The 20257-nt window shown below is 38.6% G+C and overlaps 1 protein-coding gene across 5 annotated transcripts in view; it reads right to left on the reverse strand.

The window, feature by feature from the left end:
- Positions 1 to 2195: 2195 nt before the first annotated feature.
- The window catches only part of golga1.L (golgin A1 L homeolog), a 30402-nt gene continuing 12340 nt past the window's right edge, over positions 2196 to 20257 (reverse strand). For 3 of the 5 annotated variants that reach the window (XM_018229570.2, XM_018229571.2, XM_018229569.2), the window contains 18 exons: positions 20096 to 20224; positions 18722 to 18891; positions 18410 to 18521; positions 16923 to 17018; positions 16650 to 16775; positions 15279 to 15374; positions 14595 to 14690; positions 13448 to 13543; positions 13075 to 13227; positions 12898 to 12993; positions 12482 to 12571; positions 11641 to 11743; positions 10119 to 10279; positions 8319 to 8471; positions 7957 to 8016; positions 5279 to 5449; positions 3347 to 3433; positions 2196 to 2441 (listed from right to left, as the gene is read on the reverse strand). In XM_018229570.2, coding sequence (XP_018085059.1) covers positions 2361 to 2441; positions 3347 to 3433; positions 5279 to 5449; positions 7957 to 8016; positions 8319 to 8471; positions 10119 to 10279; positions 11641 to 11743; positions 12482 to 12571; positions 12898 to 12993; positions 13075 to 13227; positions 13448 to 13543; positions 14595 to 14690; positions 15279 to 15374; positions 16650 to 16775; positions 16923 to 17018; positions 18410 to 18521; positions 18722 to 18891; positions 20096 to 20224 — 2076 coding nt within the window. In that variant the 3' untranslated portion in view covers positions 2196 to 2360. The remainder of the gene's footprint in view (positions 2442 to 3346; positions 3434 to 5278; positions 5450 to 7956; positions 8017 to 8318; positions 8472 to 10118; positions 10280 to 11640; positions 11744 to 12481; positions 12572 to 12897; positions 12994 to 13074; positions 13228 to 13447; positions 13544 to 14594; positions 14691 to 15278; positions 15375 to 16649; positions 16776 to 16922; positions 17019 to 18409; positions 18522 to 18721; positions 18892 to 20095; positions 20225 to 20257) is intronic. The other 2 variants (XM_041572502.1, XM_041572503.1) reach the window with 2 other exon arrangements.

Raw genomic sequence — 20257 nt, forward strand, 5'->3', positions numbered from 1 at the left:
ACTTGATATTGAAGGACTGGCAAGTGCAGCTTTTGTAGGCCCATGTACAACCAGCTTAACATGATAAACCATAACTTTTATTTCAGTTAGGACCAGATATGGAACCGACATGGCAGATAAAAACAGGGCACTAAATATATCTGATTAACGGAACAGTAACAGCAAAAAAAGTAATGAAAATATAATGTACTGTTGCCCTGCACTGGTAAGACTGATCGGTTTGCTTCAGAAAGACTACTATAGTTTATATAAACAAGCTGCATTTAGAAAAAGGCTATATGGCACAGGATAAATATTGGATAACAGATTGCACCATTGTGTTCTACAGAGCTTATCTGTTATCTGCTGAGTAACCTGATCCTTTTCTCTTTGAATGGCTGCCTCCATTGCTGCACAGCAGCTTATTTATATAAACAATAGTAGTGTTTCTGAAGCAAACACAGCTATTTTACCAGTGCAGGACAACCCTGTATTATATTTGTGTTACTTTAAATCACTTTCATTTTTTGATGTTACAGTTCCATTAAGTTTTTACAGGTTTTTACATTTACAGGTGCTATCACCTGGGTGGGGGTGGGCAGGGAGGGTGGACTACGTAGGGTGGGGGGTGAATTCTCCTGTAAGAAATAAATTATAGTAAAAATCTACTTAACTGGCATTTTAGGACCAGCTTACGGAACTGAAGTGACTACGAGACTGGCATGGTAAAAAAGATTGCAAATGGTATGATCTGGTTTTGGTTTATTGTTACAGCTGTATAAAAGTGGAGTGCATTATTTATTGCAATGGTTGAACCTTCCCTCCCTGCACCTTTGTTATTTATAGGGAAGCTGGAGGTTCGAGGGCCCAGTCTAAAGACAAATACAGGAAGAATAAAAAAAATTCTGATTGGCTGTGTTTTCCTTTTAAAGGAGCAGGACCAGTAGCAAATAGAAAATGTTGATATTGCAGGTTTGATTTGTACACTATACTGTTCTTTATTCTTCCACAATTTGCAATCACGCACTTTGATGCAGATAAAAACATAGTGCTAAATAGATTAAGTTCTTGCTTAAGAAATAAATTATAGTACAAATCTACTTAAAGGACCAGTAAAAAATGTGTTAGTATACCACGAAAAACAACTACCAAGACTAATTAAACTTTAAAATCACACTTACCGAAACGCCACATGCCCTCCTCTTCAGAAAAGGCGATCCATTGTGTGGCACTCGATTTCTCCTCCCTGTTTCCTTATAGGAGATAGCCAGGGAGGAGCAATCGAGCGCCACACGATGGATCATCGCAGTGTTGCCTTTTGTGAAGAGGAGTGCAAGCAAAGTTTCAGTAACTTATTTCTAAATAAAGGCTGTGCGATTTTAAAGTTTAATTAGTCTTGGTGGGGTTTTTTTCGTGGTATACGAACAATTTTTTTCTGGTCCATTAACCAGCATTTTAGGGATTATTAAACACAAGAATAATGTATTTAAAATGAAAAGAAAGTAAAAAGGGAGCATAGGACTACATCTCACGGCAGAGACTTAAAGTACTAGAAAACCCACTTACATAACCTAGACCCCCCTCAAGAGGCCTTCATCCTTCCTCTTGACCCCCGATTACAGCCCCATTTGCACTTGATGCTATTTTCCCACCAATTTAACTATTTATGGTCATGGCTGCCTACCCTGCATTTTATTAACAAGCACAGCAAACAGGACAGTATTGGTGGTCATCTGTCTTGTGTATTATGTATAAGGAGGAGGCCTACACTATATTAATGGTTTTTCCTTGTACTTTAAAGAACCACTGAGAAATACATAACTATAAATGGGCTACGTACTGCAACTCCCGCCATCCTCAAGCTCTCAGCTAGCAGGCTACAGATTGCAGATCCCTGGTGTAGCATATTCATTGCAAAAACAAGGCATCTTCCATGCTGCATTGAAAGCCCGTTATGGGCTCAGGGAAGATGGGAAAAGAACCCAGCAGAGATTAACATTTTACTTACTGTATTAATTTGCCGTTTATACTCTGTGTCAGAGATAAATATATAGGGAATCCAGTTCAATGTACAGATATCGTCTTATATCTGATATTCAAATATTTCTCCCTGGCTGAGTTTTACACCTGAAAAACATGTTCCGTTCATAACCTCCCTCACTTGCTTAAAATAATATTTACACTTGTCTATTTATATATGTACACAGCCTATTTAATGTGCTATGCATACTATTTAATACAAAGTTACTCCCGAGATACTCGGAGGCTGTAAATTCCCATAAGAAAACACTGCAAGGACAGTGAATCGAGTGCACCAGGAACTGCCAGTGGTTAGTGTCTCATAGAAAGTGCAGCTGCACAAGGGTTAGATTTCCTTCTGCTCAGGACCAGGGGGTTCTTGGTTTGGATATAGATGGGCGAATGGCACCTTTCGGAGCGGGCTTTGATCCAAACCAGGACATCTGGAAGGCAAAGAGAGTTAGTCTTTAGTTACTCGGTATTTTACTTGTTTTGCTAATGAGGCTTAGGGTTAGGGTAGGGTCACACTGGGAGATTCGGGGAGATTTAGTCGCCCAGCGACTAATCGACTCTTCTTTGGGGCGAATAATCTCCCCGAACTGCTTCCCCCTGTCTTCCGTCTACTAGAATGAATAATCGACTGCGGCATGGCACTCACGGCGCTTAGTTTTTCGAAGTGGCCCAAAGTTTCCTGGGAGGCAACTTCGGAAAACGAAGCGCCGCGAGTGCCATGCCGCAGGTGGAAGAGAGGGGGAAGCAGTTCGGGGAGATTAGTCGACCCAAAGAAGAGACGATTAGTCGCCCCAAAGAAGAGGCGATTAGTCGTCGGGCGACTAAATCTCCCAGTGTGACCTTACCCTTAGACAGAAACTTGTGCCCCGACAATAAAATGCGAATCCTTATTTATTATTATAATAATTCCCCAATGGGGCACCTACAAGAGGTGTGAAGTAAAGATTGAGTGAATGAAAGCAGAGAAAATTATTTTAGAATTGAAATATGGGGATGAGTTATACTGAGCTTTACTCATGTCGTTTGAAAGACAAATTCATTAAAGTATCAGTTAACTGTCTTTATTTCACTAAATAATGAAAAGTGGCAGTTGAGTCGGAATTTAGGCAGATTTCTGTTTGTCAATATGGAGAAAGTATTTTACACCACTTTTACTCCAAAAATGGGCTCTCTGCTTTTCTGAATTCCCCCTTAGTCTCTCTTGTGGCTCTACAGAACACCATGCAAACATTTTGTTGGCAAGTTCTCAGTGAGGTAATGGCACATCCATCTCAATTTGTAAAAAAATAATAGTAATATAGAGATTATGTAGCCTACAGGAGAAAGAAAGGGTCACCTTGTATTCCAGAGTCTCTTTGAGCAGATTTTCTTCCTCCACAGAGAAGTTGAGTAGCACGGATACAGCTTTGATCAGATGAAAAGCCTGGTGATAATAGAGTTATGATCAGTCTTTATGTATATAGCACCAACCTACTATGCAGCACCATTCATTTGTACCAGTCCCTGCCCTGGTGGAGCTTACTCCTTACACTTAGGGGCAGATTTATCAAAATGGGAGATTAGAGTTCACCACAGAAAAACTCACCCACTTTCTATTCATTTCCATGGGATTTTTAGAAAGGTGAACGCTAGAGTTCACCTTTTAATAAATACGCTTTTAGAAATCCCATACAAATGAATAGAAAGTGGGTGAATGTTTCTGCTGTAAACTCTGCCCCTTAGGGGCCGAATTATTTAAATTCAGATTTCTATTTTTTCACAAATTGTATTTTGTCTCTAAAAATTTGTGTTTCTTTTGTATTTCTATTTGAGATTTAAGTATAAGAACCACAAAAAAAACTCTATTACAAAAAAGTAAAAGCAGTCAAGGTCCCAAAGACGTCAATGGGAGCTTTACTGATCCTATTGGACCTTTTTACCATTCAGACTTTTTAAGGTTTTCAGATTATTTTCTCTAGTAATTGTCAGAAAAATCAGAAATTAGAAATATTCAAATTCTTTTTCAGATTGTTTTTTCCATTAGCACTTTTATATTTATCTTTTAATAACTTTCATAAAGTTATTTATAGAAATAGATTTTCTTTATAGAAATTTTAATAGTGGTTTCAAATATCTCATGAAACTGCCACTAAAATTAAACCTTTAATAGATGGGGCTCTTAGTGTCATGGTCAGATCCAAACTCAGACTACAGTGTTATCTTAAAAGGGACTTCAAATTCCTCAAAACGGCTGGTGGTTCACCAGTTTAAAGAGATACGGTCATGGGACAAAATGTTTCAGTTAATAGTGCTGCTCCAGCCGCATTCTGCACTGAAATCTGTTTCTCAAAAGAGCAAAAAGATTTTTTTATATTTAATTTTGAAATCTGACATGGTGCTAGACATATTGTCAGTTCCCAGCTGCCCCAGTCATGTGACTTGTACTTCAGTCACTCTTTACTGCAAGTTGGAGTGTTATCACCCCCTCCCTTCACCCCCCAGAGGCCTAACAACAGAACAATGGGAAGGTAAACAGATAGCAGCTCCCTAACACAAGATAACTGCTGCCTGGTAGATCTAAGAACAACACTCAATAGTAAAATCCAGGTCCCACTGAGACACATTCAGTTACATTGAGTAGGAGAAACAACAGCCTGCCAGAAAGCAGTTCCATCCTAAAGTGCTGGCTCTTTCTAAAAGCACATGACCAGGCAAAATGACCTAAGATGCACCTACACACCAATATTACAACTAAAAATACACTTGCTGGTTCAGGAATTAAATTTTCTATTGTAGAGTGAATTATTTGCAGTGTAAACAGTGTAATTTAGAAATAAAAACTACAGCATAAAAATCACAACAGAATCCCTTTAAGTTAACTTTTAATAAGTAATAATGTCCAATTCCTAGCAACTTTGCAATTGGTCTTCATTATTTGTATTTTATATTTTTTGGGTTATTTGCCTTTTTCTTCTGACTCTTTACAGCTTTCAAACAACCCCTTTAATAAAACAGTTTACCCCTAGTAGATTACTGCTTGATGGTAATGCCTCTCTAAAGATGGCCATCGATTCAAGTGCTTATCTATTAGGCAGGTTTGATTTGGCCCTTGCCCGATGGGTCCCTGTAGGCCAACAGGCCCAGGGGTCAACAATTGGATCTGCCTGATTTGGCCCTGCATATAGAAAAAAAAATAAAGGACCATCAAGTTAACCTCTTACACTTGTATAGAGTTAAATTAACAAAATGTCACAAATATATTGATCTTTTTTTTATTGATTTGCCTCACCTCTGCTTCTGTGGCTGACATGAACTTCAGCACAACATGTTTTAAGTACTCAAAGTTGATCTCTCGGGAGTCGTTCAAATCGGCATTGTTGGTTACAGTAAGTGAAGTGGGTGCTGGCTCTGGGTTTTTCTTCTCTGGGACCTCATTCACCTCGTGTTCTGGTTTGATTTTCTGCAAGGAAAAATGTGTGCAAAGGAACAATACATGAAATACTTGATTTGTAAGCTTTAAATCAGACTATATAAAGGAAAGGTAAAGCTTAAGACAGACCAATCATTTAAGAGACAAATGTATATCTATATTCCTGTTTTATGGTGGCTTTCTCTAGTTTTTCTAGGGGAAAAGGGTTACAAATTCTAGCTGGGGCTCTATATTTCCCAAGAAAAGCCACGAATGCCTCACACTCCCTAATTCTGCTTCCTGAATAGCAGTAGTCACAGTGAATTTGCACCTACTTGTAAAAAGAGGTATAGAATTCCACAGTGTCTGTTTACCAATGGTCAGAACTATTGCTATCAAATTTTAAGTTGAATGCCTCACGTCTCGTTATCAAATGCTAAATGTCTTTATTGCAAATACTTAAAAACACACAATCCTGTTGAAGTCATAGAGGTAAAGTGAATGGGGCAGGAGTTACTGTGGGGCACAATAGAAATGTAGGAACAGACTTGAATGGGGTTGAGTTACAAATGTAGAAAGTGACATATTCATGAACTGGGAAGTGAGCAGACATGCAGGAACAGGCAATGTGGAAAACAGGGACTGGTGTGCTAAAAGAATTGCAGTTTGGAGTGTTCAGCAGTGATGGTTCAACGAGAGGGAGAATGTAAAATACAGTGGAGATGGTGTATATATAGGCTACACATGAAGTGTTTAACCAATGCCCACTTTGGGGTAAAACAGGCAAGCCGAAAAGAAGCCCTACACCAAAAGTAGGAGAGGCATAGGAGATTGCTTCATTTCAAAATGAATACCCACCCCTTTAAACTAATGGTGGTCCTATGTTTTTTTTTTTTTTTTTTTTAAATGGGTCTTAGTTTGGGCAATCTCTCACACTCCTCATTTAGCTTTCCCTTTTATTTCTTCTTCTCATCTACACGCACACCTATACTCCTATCTACATTCACACACACAAGTGTGCACCTATACATATCATTTTACTTTGCCTTCAATTCCTTTCCATTATGACATTTTTAAAAAAAAAAAAAATATGGGCGTTGGTCTATTTCTCTTAAAAGCTGCAAAAGCAGGTGGCGGATTTAGCCCATAGGTTGAAACCAAGGCACAGGAGACATTTACTCCAAGTAATGCTATTAAGCAGAGAGGTAAAATACTTTTTATATAATGACCAGAGGTAAACAAGTTGGGGACCAACGTGTGGGGTTTACCTTGACGTGGTATGGTGGCTTGTCAATTTTATGATCATAACTTTGTAACAAAAAACCCTGTTTTTTTTTTGTTTTTTTAAATACATGCACTTGCAGATTTATTGAATTACTTAGACAGGGGACCAGGGAATGTGTACTGATTAACTGGCCAGGTCAGCAGCACTTCCATTACACTCAAACATATTAAAATTAAGCCTTAGGAGTGCACCCAAACCCCCTCTTTTTGTATTTAAAATTGTCTGCACTTTGTGGGTACTATAACAGCATAGGAAGTCTAAAACGTCAGCTGTTAAAGGGGTTGTTAACCTTCCAACACTTTTTCAATTCAGTTGCTAGTTCAACATAAATAAAGACTTTTTCCAATGACTTTCTATTTTCTATGTGTCACTGTTTTTTCTAATATTGAAGTGTAAGGTTTCGCCGACCCTGTAAACTGTTCTAAATTGATACATTTCGTTGATAAATTTGGTTTTTGTGTCCCTGCTGAGCGGAATCCCTGGGTTTCAATAAAGGCAGCTGTTAGAATTGATACAATAGTTGCTGATACTCCAGAGATGCTGCTGAGAAATGGATCAACTAAATGTTGCAAAGTTGTAACACTTCAGAATCTGCATCTGAATGACTGAGCTGCCAGACTCAAACACCAGAGACAGGGACATTAAAGTTTGATTTTGAAAAAAACTGTAAAAAATAAAAATTTAAAAATAGAAAGTAATTGAAAAAAGGCTTTATTTCTAGGGAACAATCTGAAAACAACTGAACTGAAAAAAGTGTTTGGAAGGTGAACAACCCCTTTAAGAAACACATTTTGCTATAAGTTAGCTATGTTATACTATACAGTGACCTGTTCTTAGCAATTCATGTCTAACTTTTTCAAGTGTTTTTATTATTTGCTTTTTTCTGCCTTCAGCTTTCTAATGGGTCACTGTCCCCTAAAAACAAAACCTTCTGCTCTGTGAGTCTTTTTTTTTCTTTTAATCACATTTTCTTTTTATTCAGGCATTCTCCTATTTATCTTACAATCTCTCAATACAGTCCCTGGTTGCTAGGGTAACTTGAACCCTAGCAACAAGATATTCATTCAAAATTTCAAATGTGACTGTGACAAGGTAAGGACCTTCGCAGGTGCTGTTGAAGGGACACATTAAACCAATGTCAAAAGGAGGAAAAGTGGGCCCCAAACATTTTTTACAAGGGGGCCCTAGAAATTTAAAGTTACAGTACTGTTCTGTATGGTTAATGCAATACTATTTCACTTACCCTGCAGAGAAATATCATAGAATGACTTACCAGTTCCTTTAGTAACGTTTTCTTCAGTTCTGCCATCCTCTGCTGGAGTTGCTTTATAGTCTGTAAATAAGCAGAACATCATTTTCTGATTAAAAGACCAATGTACTGATCAAATATGAATGAAAATGATATATAGATTTTAAAGAAGCACTCATGTGAAGCAATCTTACCAGGGTCCAAGTCAATACAAGTGTTTGTGTGTGAGCAAATATTCAATTCTGCAGATCTGGTGAAATGAAACTAATACATTCATGTAACATTTAAGTTTTACTGTAAAATATCATTAAGCCTTGGAATTGTATTAAAATGTTTATTTAAGTATAAATGCAAGAAGCTACTTTAGTCTCTCTCTCTCTATGCACCTTATTTTTCTCTGCTATATGCTGCTCCATTTCACGGTTCTCCTTCTGAAGCTGTGCGATGTCCGCTGCGGTTACATCTCCGTTGGGCTCTTGTGCAGGTGACCCATGAAGGCGCTGATGCAAAGCTGAGACTTCATCTTGTAATGAGGAGACCTAACGAAAGAGAAAGGAAAAGCTTAAATGTACTCACTGTTGTGACCCTTAGATGGAGGCAAGAGATTCCATAAATCAAAGTTAATCTGGCCATACACAAAGAGGTCCGCTCGTCATCACATCGCCAATGAGCGGATCTTTCCCCGATATGCCCACCAACGTCTAAAGGACCAATATCAGCTTTATCTGCTCGTGTATGGCCAACTTAACACAGGGAAAAAGAAAAGTACTAGTGTATCACGGCTTGGCAACTTTATTTTAAGCTTTTCTATGTCCCCTGACATTAAATAGAATAAATAAAAAGACACCAGTTACTTTAGTGACATTACTATGTTGTGGAAAGAATTCTCAGTGACTGCCTGGATAAAGTACTGTTAAAAGGCTGCAGGTTGCTTTCAGCACACAGCTATGACCACTGACAGACCCCATTTACCCCACATACTTCTGCTCACCCATCAAATAAGGGACAGTATTTAGAACCACACTTATCCTGCTTAAATTTCCACACTGTGGACCACACTACTTAAACGACTTTACACCCAGCTAGCCCAGGTCAACACCACCATCTCTGGGGACTCAATTAACACTGGATCTACTAAAGCTGGCCATAGACGCAAAGATCCGATCGCACGAATCGAGGATTCATGCGATTTTCAGACCGTGCGTGGAGTCCCGACATTTTTCGTCCGGCGGAGATTGGTCGTGTGGTCGATCGGACAGGTTAAAATATTTCTTTCGGCTGCCGATAATATCTCTGCATGTATTGCTGATCGTACGATTTTCAGTGGAAGAATGTTAGGTGGCTTAATTCTAAGTTCAAGAGGAGTTTAACAATTCTATCTTTCCCATTCCACCTTCTCATATTCAAGCTTCACTCCACTATGGACGGTTCATAATCCTCCAAAGGCTTAATTGGCAACATACCCATAACCCTTGATTAACTTGGTCCATTATTCCCCAAACCCATTGACTATACCACTTTCCAACTTACCTCATAGCCTAGATTTCAGATAGGCTATGGCATCTGAGTCTCTGATTTAAAAATGACATAGTAGCCTTCCTGAATACCCAATCCTACAATGACTGCCGTCTCTCACAACATTGTCTCTGCCTCACCAAAGCCTCTGTGGCAGTCATGTAGGGGGTCCCAACTACAGCAATTCCTCAAGTTAGGAACAAAACAGTAGAGCAAGTCAAAATAGCTAAAACCTCCTGAGACAGTACACATCCAAAACCCCACTTCCACCAGCTATGCTAAACGTCTAGGGGCAAGTGACTCCTTACACATAACCTCCACTTCCGTTACCAGGGAAGCCACACCAATATCAACTAATATTTTGATCAAGGTGACAAAAATAGTGAACTCTTTGTATTTTTAGCTAGACCACACCCTGCAGATCCCAAAACTTGTTTATATGTGCATTATAGTGTCACATTACGTAGCAATAATTAGCTGAAAAAAAGACAAATGCTACGAATTCATCCACTGAAATAATGTTGCCCATTTGGTAAGAACTGTCCTAAATACCCATAAATACAGTAGTTTGTTGCTATTTCTCTTTATAAGCTTGTCAGGTTCAAGGGAACAAGCAAGAATGATTGCATTACTGTTACTGAAGGTCTTTTGACCTAACCAAGAAGCCCTACCTGTAATTCACTTGTCACGAGAGCCTGTTTGTGCTCTTGCAGTTGCATCTTCATGGTTTTGACTTGCTTCTCTGCAGACTCTTCATTCAGTTCAACTTGTGTCTTGTACATGTCTAGCTGAGATTGATGTTGCTCTGCTTGCAACAAGATGGCTTCATAATCTAATGGAAAAAAACACTCATTCACTTGGGGGGCAGAGTTATAGTCACTGCAATCACAGCATAATGTAGAGCTGTCTATGTGTCTATCACTATACCAGTGGAAGGCGTGCCAAACCCCATGAAATAGCAACCTCTCGCAGATGTTACAGAAGTATTATTAAACATTAGGAGAAGGAGTCAAAACACAGCACATGAGCCAAAAAAGATCATAAAATAAATAAAGGGAAATATTAGTTAATTTAAGAATTAGATTCTTTAAACATCCACTACAAATTGGTGTATATTTGGATATGTAACCCTTGGACCCCAACTGCTGCCTGCTGCAGTCGCTGGAGGTTGATCAAATAGTGGACAGCAAAATGGGAGGCGAGATCAAACTTATACCCTTATGGGCTAAAAGTATCCTTACACCTGAAGATCCACTCATTTGGAGAGGTAACCACACATGTGGACCTTTGCCCTACGTGACCACCTATGTACTGGTTTATATCGGGCTGATCCACTTACATGGCCTTGAGCCAATGATCAGATCATAACGAATATCAATGAAGCCGTCAGGAAAGGGCCACACGGGGGCAGAGAGCTGCTAAAACCCTCATGTACGGCCAGATTAGGATCATACAGATTGACCATGAACCCAGTAGAATGACAGCATAGGTGATGTTTATATTTTTAAATTAAAACATACATAACTGTTATAAACATTTAAAGAAGATGTAAAGGCAAAAATAAAATCCAATTTTTACTTTCTTTAATGAAAAAGAAACCTATCTCCAATAAACTGTAATTAAAAAAATTGTGTACTGTTTTTATAGGAAACCTGACTGTATGCAGTGAAATTCCCCCTTCGTTTTACTTGCTCTGACTGCTGTGGATAGGAAACTTCAGACGGTCCCTAACTGCTCTGCAGGGAAAGGATCATATTTTCAAACAGCAGGGGCAGCCCCTCCCCACCTTACTTCCTAGTCATGCAGAACTCAAGCAGCATTGTTTGTTTCCCTGTAGAGCAGTCAGCAACTGTGTAGAGATTCGTATTGGATATTATTTTTGCCATTACACCCCCTTTAATGTTTCCAACTCCAGTGGCAGGGATAAAGATCATGGAGCCAGATTTTGTATTAAACAATACAATATTAGATTACATGACAACACAGGACCCAGTGCAGTCTGCATATTCTGATTATTAATCAGTCTTGCTGTATCTGCCTCTATGGCAGAAATTATTTGACTTGTGCTGTTTTGATCATTTATGATGATCCCTAAGCAGCCCAGACCACACTGAGCATGTGCATGGTCTTGGTCTTGCAAAGATGTTTAACTAAGTTACAAGGTGACCAACTTGTCCACAATGTTTACTATACCTTTCTTTAGAGAAGCAGATTCCTCTTCCTTTCGCTCTAGTGCCTCTGTTCTCTGTGCCAGCTCTTTCTCATTCTCAGTGATTAAAGTCGAGAGATTAGCCACCTGCAGGTGTCAAATCAGATCACGTAAATGAGATTGCAGAAACTGAATCAAGCACAGTAACAAACAAACTAGGTGAGAGATAGTTATACAATATTACCTACAGAGTGCAACAGAAGCATTGTGGGTACCACACAAGTGGCAGAATAAGCAACAACTTGCAGTTTGCTGCAGGAACTAGAACACCAAATGCATTTTCATGTTGTATTCACAAGTACCCTATTAGTTACTAAACAAGTAACTAATAGGGTACTTGCTCCTTTCTGCAGCGTTTCCTCGTCATAAACATGGCATGATGTTTTTAAAGATTTCTTTTTAAATCTTTAATAAAATATCCTTATTCTATTTATGTACAAACAACTCAATTATATTCTTTCACAGCACAATACATACCATATTGCATGCATCAGATAAGACAATGCCCACATAATTCCCCATAATAGTGCTCTTAAGGCACTGGGTCATTAGAAGTCTAGAAGAGATTGCTCAAGAGACTTAAGTCATGTCACTTGCCAGTTACATACTGATGGTTTATATATGGTGAAATAATGTTATGTGCCCCAGAGTTATACTCCAATTCTTGAAGTATGAGATAAATTAAACAGAAGTTTACATTAAGGAACAAACCAGCAAAGATGGAGTATTAACCCTTTAACTTATCTAGTAACCACTATCTTCGCTGGGCACTGACCCAAACTGCTGGAGGGCTATCTCTGTACCGTATTGCCCCAATTAAGTCACCTGCTGTTGAAGTTCTTCCTTTTGCTTTCGAGTTTCCTCCAGGGCTTTGGCAATCTCCACACTTACAGTTTCTCTGCTGCTCAGTTCCTCCTGGGGAGAGATGGGAAAAAGATGTCCAAACTGGCTACCCAAATTATTCTGTTCTGCCAGGCACCAAGATTGCCAAATTGTCTGCCATAAGAAGGGACAGTGAATGGCCAACTAGAGACTGGACAACTGGTGAGTCAGGAAGGTTTAATATTATCTGTGGCTAGAGCAATGATAGATGAGTGGTGGTTTATTAATAGGTTGATGGGTTGAAGCGGATTGTGGAAAGCAGCAGAGAAATTTGAGAATGATCATTAAAGTGAATATAGCAAGAGAACTTTGATGGGAGCTGGTAAAATCAGATCTAATATCTCCCTTGAATTACTCACCTTCATTTTCTCTTGCTCAGCTTCTTGATGCCTTAGAGCCCTTTCCATCTCTTCATTCCTCTCTTTTAGCAACACGTTATCTTGCTCCAATTGTCTCTGCAGGAAAAATAGTTAAATATACTGTTGCGCCGATAGGCAATGAGCTAAGACAGGTGAATAACATGCAGATGAGCTTACTATCTGGTGCTGAGTTGCTGACTTATCAAACTCCCGTGCCCCTTCAAGAGCAGACACCTGGGCGTCCAGTCGTTCCACCTTTTCAGCATACTGCTGTTTCACATTGTTCAGCTGCTGTGTCAGCCTGTTACAGTCTGACTCCAGATCAGATTGCTGCAAGGACAGGTAAACCAGTGTTTAATGATATTTGGGATGGGCTCATCAGCTCACTTGTAACCCTCACCTCCATTAAAACGTATCCTTTATTATTTGGCTATCATAAATATGGGATCAAAGACCGCATCATTGCCTAATCAGCTATCTTGACCAAACTAAATAAAACTGTCAGCTTATATTACAAAAGGTCTCCTCTTCCCAAAACCATTAACCTCACCAGTGATTTTATTTGCTCTTCTCTCTTAATCAACTCTTCCTCTCGTTTTTGCAGCCTCTCACGTGTTGTTTCTAGCATTTGCTCTATTTCTTTCAGCTTGCAGGGAAATAAACACAAAAACATCAATAACATGCTTTAAGCAAAGTACACATGCAAGACAAGGTATCTTCTGCGCATAATATAAGCTGCATCAGTAAACTTTACTATGAATGGACATACAACATGTACAAGTATCATGAAAATGCAGTCAACTTTATTTATCTGTAATACTTACTCTCATGGGCTACCAGCAGTGCAATTAATGTTAAGAAGATTGGACACTTTTGTAGTCAGTTTAAAAAAAATAGCTATCACGGTGTTTTACGCATCTTTTGTGTAAATTTTGCTGATCAATACACAAATGTGTGATACTACCCTTTTTTCCTAACTGGAGATTAAACCTGTGAAACAATAGTTGGTTTATAATCTTTTATGCACGTTTACTGTTTTCTTTTGTAGGAAAATATTATATTGTAACAGTGTATCATTGAGACGTACCCCAATGCTACTGCTACACAGGGCTAATACCTGGGGGTATATTTATCATAGAGCGAACTTATTACCGCCACAGTCCTCTAGAGTGAAATTCCGCCACTCTCCGTCATTTCTATGGGATTTTTAAAGGCGTATTTATCAAAGGATGAGCTTTCACCATAGAAATGAATGGAGAGTGGCGGAATTTCACTCTAGAGGACTGTAGCAATCTTTAACTTCACTTTTTGATAAATATACCCCTTGGCCTGCGTCTAGCTTATCCACCGGTATCCATGAGCTCCTGAGTCTGCAAAAAGAGGCATTTCATTGAATTGGGTGCAGAAACGAGCTTTTAGTGAAAATTACTTGCTTACTTTTTAACCAAAATACTCTGTATGTATCCTCACCAGGGCCAATGTTGTGCCTATCAGGGCAGGCAAAGGAGCCAGGGGATTGGCTGATTCTTGGCCTAAGTTTATATGCAGGCCAAGAATCAGCTCTGTGTGGCTGTAGAACAGCACAAACATCTCGATTTGTTTCCCAACTCGCATACTAAAAATCCCTGTCCTAAATTTTGAACCAAGTACCAACACTGATGTCACTTATTCCAAAATGCATAAATTTAAATCCTCACCTCAGATGCACTTTTCTGTTTGAAAAGAGTTAACTCTTCATTTTTCTGATGCAATACATTTTCCATTTCTTCTATTCTACTGTTAAGATTTTCTGCCTATGACACAAAAGAAAATTAAATCAAACATTAAATAAACCCAAAAATGCTTTCCCCCTAAACTGAATTATGAGATATTACTGGGAAACCACTTCAGTATAACACAATGTTCCAAACAGAACTAAACTATGCAATCAGCTATTTAAGAACTCTTTTTTTAGGGAGAAGTGTTAAGTAATGTGTTTGTTTATGTTTCTTATAACACCATACAAGTTTTTCTGTAATTGTTATTTTATGCTACAAAGTCGATCTTACTGAAGTCAAAAGCCCCCCCCCCCTCTCTCGATTTGAAGAAGCTATTTATTAATGAACTCAAGTGTCTCAGTGATCCCTTAGCTTCAGCGGGGCTCTGCTCCACCGTTTAGGCAACCCCCAATCTTTCCGCTATCACATATTTTGCCCTTCCCTTTATACACTTTGCCCTCTTCTTCTTTTTTCCGTTTGGCAGTTTCACTGCCACTTTAATTTGTTAGATATAATCTTTTGAGAACTTCAGCAAAGAAAATAGCTTAATTTAATTTAGAATAGATCACAAGGCAGTTTTTCCTGTTCCACAAGGCCCATTAGAAGATCTTTGAGCAGGCTTACCCGGTTTTCCAACTGGAAGATGTTATCTTTATGCAAAGCCTTGCCCTCCAGCAACTCTTGCCTGGTTTCATTTAACCGTACCTCCAGGTCATTCTTCTGCAAATTAAAAGAACAGGAAAAAAATACTGAATAATTGTTTCTACACAGGAAAAACAACTATAAAGAGACTATAGATATCAAAGTTTTTTCTTTGTGAAGATGCTTAGCTGAAAAGTGCCCCTGTGGCCAGTGCTGTGTGCGTGTGGCTGGTGCTTAGGTATACAAAGTGTTCATATTTTACGAGCCATTTTAATAGTCGTTTAATAGTCGGTAACTTGGGGCTGAAGTATTCAGGTATGTAAGTGTTCAGGTGTGATCAGATGGATTTATAAGCTATACAAAACAACAGAGTGGCAGTTCATTATGCAGGGGGTTTAACCACCTTCTGCTTTTCCTAGGATTGCTCTGAAGAATAAGGAAAATTAAAATTCTTATTCTTTAGCAACAACACAAAATCACATTTACAAATCACAATACATTTCCACAAAACCTACAGATCATTCACGCTGCACTGGTCATGCCAACCTGGGTATATTTGCCCCTTTTTTAAAAGCATCCTGGCCAGCGCCCTTTTAATGCATTTTCATTGTGTAAATTAATTCCGAGGCACTCATTCCAGTGCAAGTGTCTTCAGATTGACACTGAGCGTTCCTTCTTGTTTGTGAATTCCCTTCTGACTCTTCATGGACTTCTATGGTTTGATTCTGGCTTGACTGTGATTTATCTCATCCTGCTCCCTGCCTTTGGTCTCAGTCAAGTGACTAAGAACGGTGTTATTTTGGCACTTCTGTTACTCTGGGCTCATTCCTGTTTTTAACCCAGGCTCTGAGTTCCAGCGAAAGGCATAGGGGAGGCTGTTATTCGTCGGACCCACCATAGAAATGTTATACTACTTTTATATATGTTACAGTGCAAACTTACTGCCTAAGGCAGAGCTTCCTTAAGCTACTATCAAGTGGGCATAATGAAACTTGTAGATCAATTAAACGGCTGGTTGTAATTTAATAAAGATCAAAACATTTCTTGATGTTATGTTTATTTTATTCAGTAAGTAAACTATCACATATGTATTAATGGCTAGGTTATATAATATTAAACCTATAAAAAAAATCTCAGCTAATTCAGTATCAAGGTTTCTAAAGAGAAACTTCCTAGATGCTTTAATCGATAAAATGTAGAAATTCCTGTAGCTGTAGCTGTGGCTACATATGTGCACCATGATATGTCCACAAGATGTTGTCCAAGACAAGTTACTTACCCATTCCCAACAGACCCAGTAAAAAAGCTTGTAATACAAATATTACTTATACATGCATATATTTTGGTGCATACCTCCTTAATTAGTGATTGGATCCCTTCCTCTCCAGAGTAGGTTCCATCCAGTGTCTTCTCCAAAGAGCGGACTTTTTCCTGCAAGTGCATAATCAAGACCCCTTTTTCTTCAGCCTCTGTCGTCATCTGATATAGAGGAATTCATTATATTCCACACTTACATATTCAAAAAATAAAACAAGGGTAGCCCGTTTTATATATATAGCCTCCTTCTCAACTCCGAAACAAGGCCCAGGTTGGTGAAACAACCTCAACTCAGCTGCAGATACTTACCTTATCTTTGAGTTGACTGTGCTGCAGTGAGAGAACATCGTAATCAGCTTGAACAGAGTTTAGTCTCTTTTCACAACTAGAAGTAGCAGACTGAGCCTACAAAGACACAGCAAGTGGGTTTATTACATAGATTCTTAGAGACTGTACTAAATACACTTAGAGAGGTACTGTCTTGAATATTAGAGTGCTCTTTGCAATAAGATGTTTATACAGGTATGGGACCTGTTATCCAGTATGCTCGGGACCTGGAGCTTTCCAGATAAGGAGTCTTTATGTAAATCACCACAATTAAAACTACTAAAAATCACTTAAAAATTACATAAACCCAATAGGGTTGTTTTGCCTCCAATAAGGATTAAAGATTTGTTAGTTAGAATCAAGTACAAGGTAGTATTTCATTATTAAAGACAAAAAGGAAATAATTTCAAAAAAGTTCAGAACTTTCTGGATAACGGATTTCCAGATAACGGATGCAATACCTGTATGTACAATTTGAGATATTAAATGATTTATCAGAAGGCTTTCTCTGCTGAAAACAAATTGGTCAATAATGTTAGCAGCTGAGGATTTCAAATAGCTGACTCATGCTCAAATCCATTTAAAACGGAGGTCCCCATCCTTTTTTTTTTAACCTGTGAGCCACATTCTAATGTGAAAAGAGTTGGGGAGCCACTGGTTGGTCGATGACTGATTTAGAGAAACCATACAGTGACACAAGCTTCCTCAACCTCACCAGCTTCAGCTGGCACCACCAATTACTCCAACTTTAAGCCTGGGACCCAAGTTTCCTTTCACTCTGCTGCACATATGAACCCAGACTGGAATTTAGATAAGATTCAGAAAGAAGAGAAAAAAAAAAAAAGATTTGTGGTCCTCGTAATACACCAACCAAGGCTGGTGCAATTTTCAACTAACAGAAACACTGGCCTGCAACCTCAGGAGAGTGATTATAATCACTGGGAGATTCCTAACATTTTGGCATTTACCAAATGTTTATCCCTTTTTATTTTCTCTTTTAAAACCAAAACAGAAACGGTTTGAGAAAAAGATTTATTTAAAATCCACTGATTTGGACTGATCCAATGCTAACCTTTAACAAATGGTTTAAAGAATTGCTTTATTATTTGCCACAGAGGCAGCAGCAAGTAAATAACCAAGTTTGTCAGATGGACCTCTAAAATAGAAGATGGTGATGTAGGGGGGGGTAAGGAGAAGATGTAAAGGGGTGGATTCCGGACTTTCAGGACAGAGAAAGTAGGACTGAGCATATCAAGGGTTTAATGAAAGGGTATTGAAAATTTACTGGCAATCACATTGCTGGTGAATTTGTAATACTAGTTCCGGCCTTGGTTGGTCTCACAAAATGAAAACATAGGTCTCTAATAAATCAAAGGCTCAAGGGAAAGTGAAATATTTCATTAGTTAATAAAAAAGGCAGCATCAGGCTTAGAAGACAATGCTAGGGAAAAGGTATGTTCACAATTGACCTTTTGTAAATCCAAAGAAAGCCTCTGGATAAAGTCCTGCAGTTCTGTTTGCCTGTTCTCAAGTTCCGTTATCTTTATCTCTGCTCCTTCTTGTGCTGCAACAAGATCAGACCTATGGGTGAAAGAATGTTATTATACAACTGTCCTTGTTTCAGTTACCAAGGATAACAAGTTTAATGCCGTCAATAACATGTTAGGATTATGTCTTTATGCTGCAGCAACAAGCCAATGAACCCTTACCACAGCAGATTTCCCCACTGTACCAATGTTCCCAAATGTAGCTTGACTTCCCCCCCCCCCAGTATTACATACCTCTGTTGCGTTAGCGCAGTATTTTCCTCCTGCAACCTCTGTATATCTGTGCTGAGCTTGGCAGACAGGTGACTGGAGTCCCTCAGTTCAACCAGAGTAGCTTCTGCTTCTTCCCTTTGTAGTTTCAGGTCTTCCTCCATTTTCAGCAGCATTACTTCTTTTTGCAAAAGCTAACATTTTGGGACAATAAGCCATTTAAACACAATAAAAGCATGATAAAGACATGGTTTAAAACTATATCCAGCATCAGATAAACTTACAAGAAATCAGCAGAGCATGGTTGCAACACTGTACAGGTATGGGATCCATTACCCATTATCAGAAAGCTCCGAATTAAAGAATGGTCGTCTCCCATTGACTCAATTTTATCCAAATTTTTTAAAATGATTTCCTTTTTCTCTGTAATATTAAAACAGTGCCTTGTACTTGATCCAAACTAATTAATCCTCATTGGAAGCAAAAGCAGCCTATTGGGTTTATTTAATGTTTAAATGATTTTCTAGTAGATTTCAGGTATGAAGATCCAATTACGTAAATATCCATTATCTGGAAAACCCCAGATGCCGAGCATTCTGGATAACAGGTTCCATACCTGTACAAAGAAATTCTCTAGAATCATACCTAGCATACCTAGCATAGGTATTCCCCTGTAAGGGCAAATGCAAACAAGCTGCTTTGTCCCCACATGCTAATGAGTGGGCGAAAAAAAAACCACAAACAAAAATGTTCTCATTGGCCTGCACTGGAATTGCTACATCCCTGCAGGTGGGCACACTTTGTTACTAAAAACATAACAACATTATGTTGGGTTAAAAATCCAAACATCCAGCAAGTTCAACATTTTTATGTCTAAATGAAACCTGCCTGACTGCTGGTTGATCCAGAGGAAAGCAATAGAAAAAAAAAAAAACCCTGAAACTTCTCCAATTTGATTCAGAAATACCCTGCAGATTTTTGTCCAAAGAATATCAAAACGACAAAGGTTAGGAGAAGACATTGTGGAAAAATATAAAGACACTGGCAAAATAACAAAACACGAAAATGTATAGAAGCCTTATTAGTTAGTGATATTATAATTATACTTTCCTCTTGTAATATTTCAGTTAGGCAAATATAAAGAAAATGTGTGTTTAAAGTTTAGAGAAAAATCAAACAATGGTTTTAATCTGCAGATCAGTAGGTATTCTGGAAATATTGTGACTGTATGCGACTATGTAAGCCCCATCCGCCTCTCGTTCTGTAAGAGGAGATCTGGTTAGTGTGTTCAAATGATCAATCAAAATATATAAAAACAACTAGGTTATCATATCCTAGTACATATTAAACATACTTTTTTTGTCACTGGTTATTTAAGGCTTGCATTACTGCACTCACCATGTGCTTTATTTTTGCCAGCTCCTGCTGCTGATACCCTTCAAGCTCATCAAGATCTTCTTGCTTTTGGAAGAAGGACATATTCTGCTTTGTCGTGGAGATCAATTGATCTGACAGTTTCTTCTTTTCCTTTGGAGAACAAACAGCCAGCATAAGGAAATG

The sequence above is a fragment of the Xenopus laevis genome, chromosome 8L, assembly GCF_017654675.1.
Source record: "Xenopus laevis strain J_2021 chromosome 8L, Xenopus_laevis_v10.1, whole genome shotgun sequence".
Lineage (NCBI taxonomy): Eukaryota > Metazoa > Chordata > Amphibia > Anura > Pipidae > Xenopus > Xenopus laevis.